Raw genomic sequence first — 4,353 nt, 5'->3', positions numbered from 1 at the left:
GAGAAAATTCTCTTTCTAATAAAGCTTATTTTGATTTCCATTAGTATAATATTATTTTGCTTACAAGAAAAGAAAATTTATAAATAGAATTAAGAATAGAATTTGTCTTTCTGTTCACTAAAGAAAAATATAATGTAATGAATATAATTAGATTTAGTTCATTAATAGAAATAAATTTAAATATTAAATATTATTAAAATAATATATGTATTTATATGAATATTCGAAATTGTAATAATAAGAGTGAATATGTGTAAATTATGAAATGTCATCTGATCTCTTCTTCTTCCTTCTTAATCATTCTCTTTTCTATCTATTTTTTTTTCACTTATATTCTTAATTCTCTTATTACAGTAAATCAATTTTCAATACCATTGCAGTCCCTCGCCTACAACCCGTCTAATCTCTGCTTAATAAGCTAACTATATTTTCTTTTAATGATATCATTGTCCCTCTAATCTCTGCTTAATAAGCTAACTACATTTTTATGGTATCATTGTCCGGATCAGCTTTATTACAAATATAAATAAACCGTATAACTATTTATATATGCACTGTTTATGGTAATGTTAGAAAACAAAAAATAATCTACCTAAATAATTTAAATATGTCTTATTTAATATTTATTTATTATAAAATACATTAAATAAAACTAAAAATAATAATTTTTAATAATTTTTTATTAATATTTTTTGTTTACTAAATATTTTTGTTCTGTTTAAATGTCATAGTATCAAAAATTTTATTTAAAAAAAGTTAGAAGAGTTTGATTTTCATTAATGTCAAAGAAATTAAAACATAATATACTTGAAGATCTTTTATTTCATGGTGGTTAAAACTTTGCAGTAGCAAAACATAGGTAAAGCCATAAGAGCACACCGAAGGTGCTCATATAACCTTACCTATCACCACATTCATACAGTGATGATATTTATTATTAACGAAACAAGCATACATAATAGCTCATAAGCTACTTCCTACTAGTTTCTTTTGGCACAGATTATTATTTTTGAGTCTAGCATCTGCCGCCACTCACGTCCAAATCGCAACGCTGTGGTGCCCTGAAGTTACACTGTTGAGGCAAGTTCATGAGCTCTCTCTTGAACTGCTGCACCATTTGCCTGTCCTGCAACCTATCGCACTGGTTCTCCATTATCTGCTGCAATGCCTCGCACATGCATCTCTCTGTGTTCTCCATCTGGTCCAGCTCATCGCAGCACCTCTGTTGCTGGTCGGAGGATCGAGTACTCCTAATATCGTAGGAGTCGTACTGCTCTTGCTCGCCCATTATCCTCTGCATTATGTGCTGCTCGCAGGGCTTGAGGTTCACCCTGTCTACCTGCCTCTCGCAGCTTGATGAGTCCCCTTGTCGCCCCCTCTCGCGCCTCATCGCGGAGGCGTGTGCCACCAGGACGAGGGCAAGGAGGGCTACCAGGATGGTGGACTTGGCCATGGTGGTGGTGGAATGTGATGATGCTTGAGGAGTAGTGTGTTAGTTGTGTGTGACTTTTTTATGAGTAGTGTTGATGGTGGCAGCAGGGGTATTTATAGGGGAAACAGGGCTTAGCATGTGAGGTACGTGTAAAGGGAATGGAGGGTGGTGTGGCTTTGTTTGCTTCATTCATTGCTTTTGTGCTTCCACGTTACATTTTCATGCATGCAAATACTCCAAGATTCCCTTTTGTTTTTCATTAATCAGCATGTCAGGCTTTGCTGTAGTAATTATGTATGTGCTATATGATCAATGAAGATGATGATGTTCAATGCACCTTCAGTAAACACACATATTTATTACAATAGCCATGTTCTTCCACCTGGATGTTATGGTGCCTTCAAATTTGATATCTTTTGAAAAAAAATAAATAATTAATATTTATTTTAAAGTATATAAATTAATAAATTTTATATATTTAAAATTTATTATAAAAAATAAATTAGATAAAATTTAAACATTAAATAATAAGTATATAGAATTAGCCTTACTTCAATATATTCATCGTCTAATTTGTTTTCAAATTTTATTTTTTATTGAGTAAATATTTTTTTTGTTCTTTAAATATTTGCTTGAACGATAACTAATTTTTTTCTAAATTTAAAAATTTTTAATCAATCTCTAATTATCTAAATAATTAAATAATTAGTTTAAATCGTTTTTGATATTGATTTAAGCAGTTATTGATACATTAACAGGTCACAATTTATAAAATTATTTAGATTAATTATTTAAATAATTAAAAATTATTTTAAAATTTTTAAATTATAAAAAATATTTTATTTTTTAAATAAATAACCAAAAATCGAAATAAACATTTATTATTTTATTTATTTTTTAATTTGCGTCTACTCTTTTATTTTTCACAAATTTGACAACCCACCGGCTAAAAGCACACATGTAAAACAAAAATTGTAATTGATTAATAAACAAAGGTAATTGTTTCAGTACAATTATTAATTTATACGTATTGATAAGGATAGGATAATGATAAAATTAGTATTGAATTAGTCTAATTAGAGAATGAGAGTTTTTATGAAAGTACATATATTTAAACGATATATAAAAAAATAGAATTGAAATTAATGTATTTAAAATATTAAAAAATTTAAATTTTTTAAAAAAATGAAAAAAATTAATGAAAGGATTAGTTTGGTGCACGATATTCAATTTTAGGGACTAAAATGAGTCACTTAATGTAAAGTGAGGGACTAATTTGGTGCATTTACAATTATGATATAATGGACGTGCGTAGATACGATGAATACTTTTGCGACACGTGGCACAAACGGACACGTGGCCAAATAGCATTGTGACACGTGGCACAACCATCTACATCAGCATGCTATGTGTTACTAGTCACCACATCACTATATCATTACACGTGGCCAAACTATAGAGTGATACGTGCCACTAACAGCCCACGTCATCAAGCCATGTTATCACGTCGTTCATAAAAAATGGGTTAAGTGGTGTACTTTTGTCAACCTCAGGGATATAATTGGTGCAATTGAGATTTTAAGGACAATTTTAATGTACGATGCCAATTTCAAAGACTATTTTAGAGTTTAACTCGAAATTGCGATTTTTATTTATTTTATATTTTAATTTTTTATTCAAAAGAATTAAATTTTAGATTTTTAATTATAAAATATCTGATAATATATTTGTTCGAATTCAAAGCGAGTTCACAGATAGAAGAGGTGGAGATTGAATATCACAACTTCGTCATGTATAGTCGTATAGAACCAAATTGAATGAACATCCTACAAGACACTCTGATACTAAAATCAATAGTATGTTAAATAGTAAAATATTAGATAATATATCATAAAATTATTTTTCTAAAATATTTTATTATAAAAAAATATATAAATAATTATATTTCTAAACCCCTAATGAAATTAACCACTGTACCCTTTCTTTTTAATTGAAAGGACTATTTTATCCGGTAAAAATTTTGAATTTTATTATCATTAATTCAGTCTTAATACAGTCAAGCGAAATTCAAAAATACCAATTGATAAAGTATTAAAATAACGGTATTGAATAAGAGAGTCACTTTAATAAAGACGTCTAAAACGTCTTTTTTTTAAGATGTTTTTAAATAATTAAAATTTAACACATTAAATCGTGTTATTTTTGTCAAAATTAGGTTAGACAAATTAATTTGACCGAAAAATGATGAATCAAATTTTGATTTGGTTTAAATTAATATTTTTTTAGAATCTCGCTAGGGAGCCAATGGAGTATCTGTATAATGTATACAATGGGTTGTTTATTAAGCCCAATATCAATAAAAAATAAAAACTAACTCATCTTTCACTCTAATTTTAAAAATCTCATTTAGTTTTATTTTAATTATATTCATCTAATCCCTAATTCAATTTTTCTCCAATTCCTCTCTATTTGAGCACCGCCGGCAACCCTCTTACGTACCCAACCCTTGAGACCTCTCTTGACCATCTTACAACAGCGGCACCAAGTGACCCCGCACCTCCATCAGCACCGACCAGACCTGCTGCTCACCCTCCAGCGCGCGCCTCCTACATCTTCGATCGCAGCCAGTTCGCTCGCCCCCCGCTTTCTGTCGTGGGTCTTGCGTGGGCTTCACCAGAGAGACTCATCGTCGCCGTAGTTGAACGTCGTAGGAGCCTGGGTCGTGAATTGCCTCAGTGCCAATACCGAGACTACTGTGGGCAACCCCTGCTTCCTGCATTGTTCGTCCTGTGTCAGCCCCTTAAAGCCGTGAAAATCAAATGGGTAGACCTTGTTGCTGTTACGGCAGCCAAACCCATTCTGTGGTCGATGAGTTACTGGAGGTTAGTGGGTTGATTTGTTGCTGTGATGATATCTGTTTC

At 31.1% G+C, this 4,353-nt stretch overlaps 1 protein-coding gene across 1 annotated transcript; it reads right to left on the bottom strand.

Annotated features, from left to right (window-relative positions):
* Window positions 1-804: 804 nt before the first annotated feature.
* On the bottom strand, window positions 805-1,519 carry LOC107462455 (conglutin). The gene has a single exon (NM_001404989.1). The coding sequence runs from the start codon at window positions 1,451-1,453 to the stop codon at window positions 1,016-1,018; it is 438 nt and encodes a 145-aa protein (NP_001391918.1). The 5' UTR covers window positions 1,454-1,519; the 3' UTR covers window positions 805-1,015.
* Between the last annotated feature and the right edge of the window lie 2,834 nt (window positions 1,520-4,353).

The sequence above is a fragment of the Arachis duranensis genome, chromosome 8 (genome assembly GCF_000817695.3).
Source record: "Arachis duranensis cultivar V14167 chromosome 8, aradu.V14167.gnm2.J7QH, whole genome shotgun sequence".
Lineage (NCBI taxonomy): Eukaryota > Viridiplantae > Streptophyta > Magnoliopsida > Fabales > Fabaceae > Arachis > Arachis duranensis.
The sequence above is the reverse complement of the archived record's forward strand: the minus strand, read 5'-3'. Positions and strand labels throughout refer to the sequence as shown.

Coding starts and splice junctions, on each gene's coding strand:
- LOC107462455 (NM_001404989.1), bottom strand. CDS start 1,453: ATGGCCAAGTCCACCATCCTGGTAGCCCTCCTTGCCCTCGTCCTGGTG.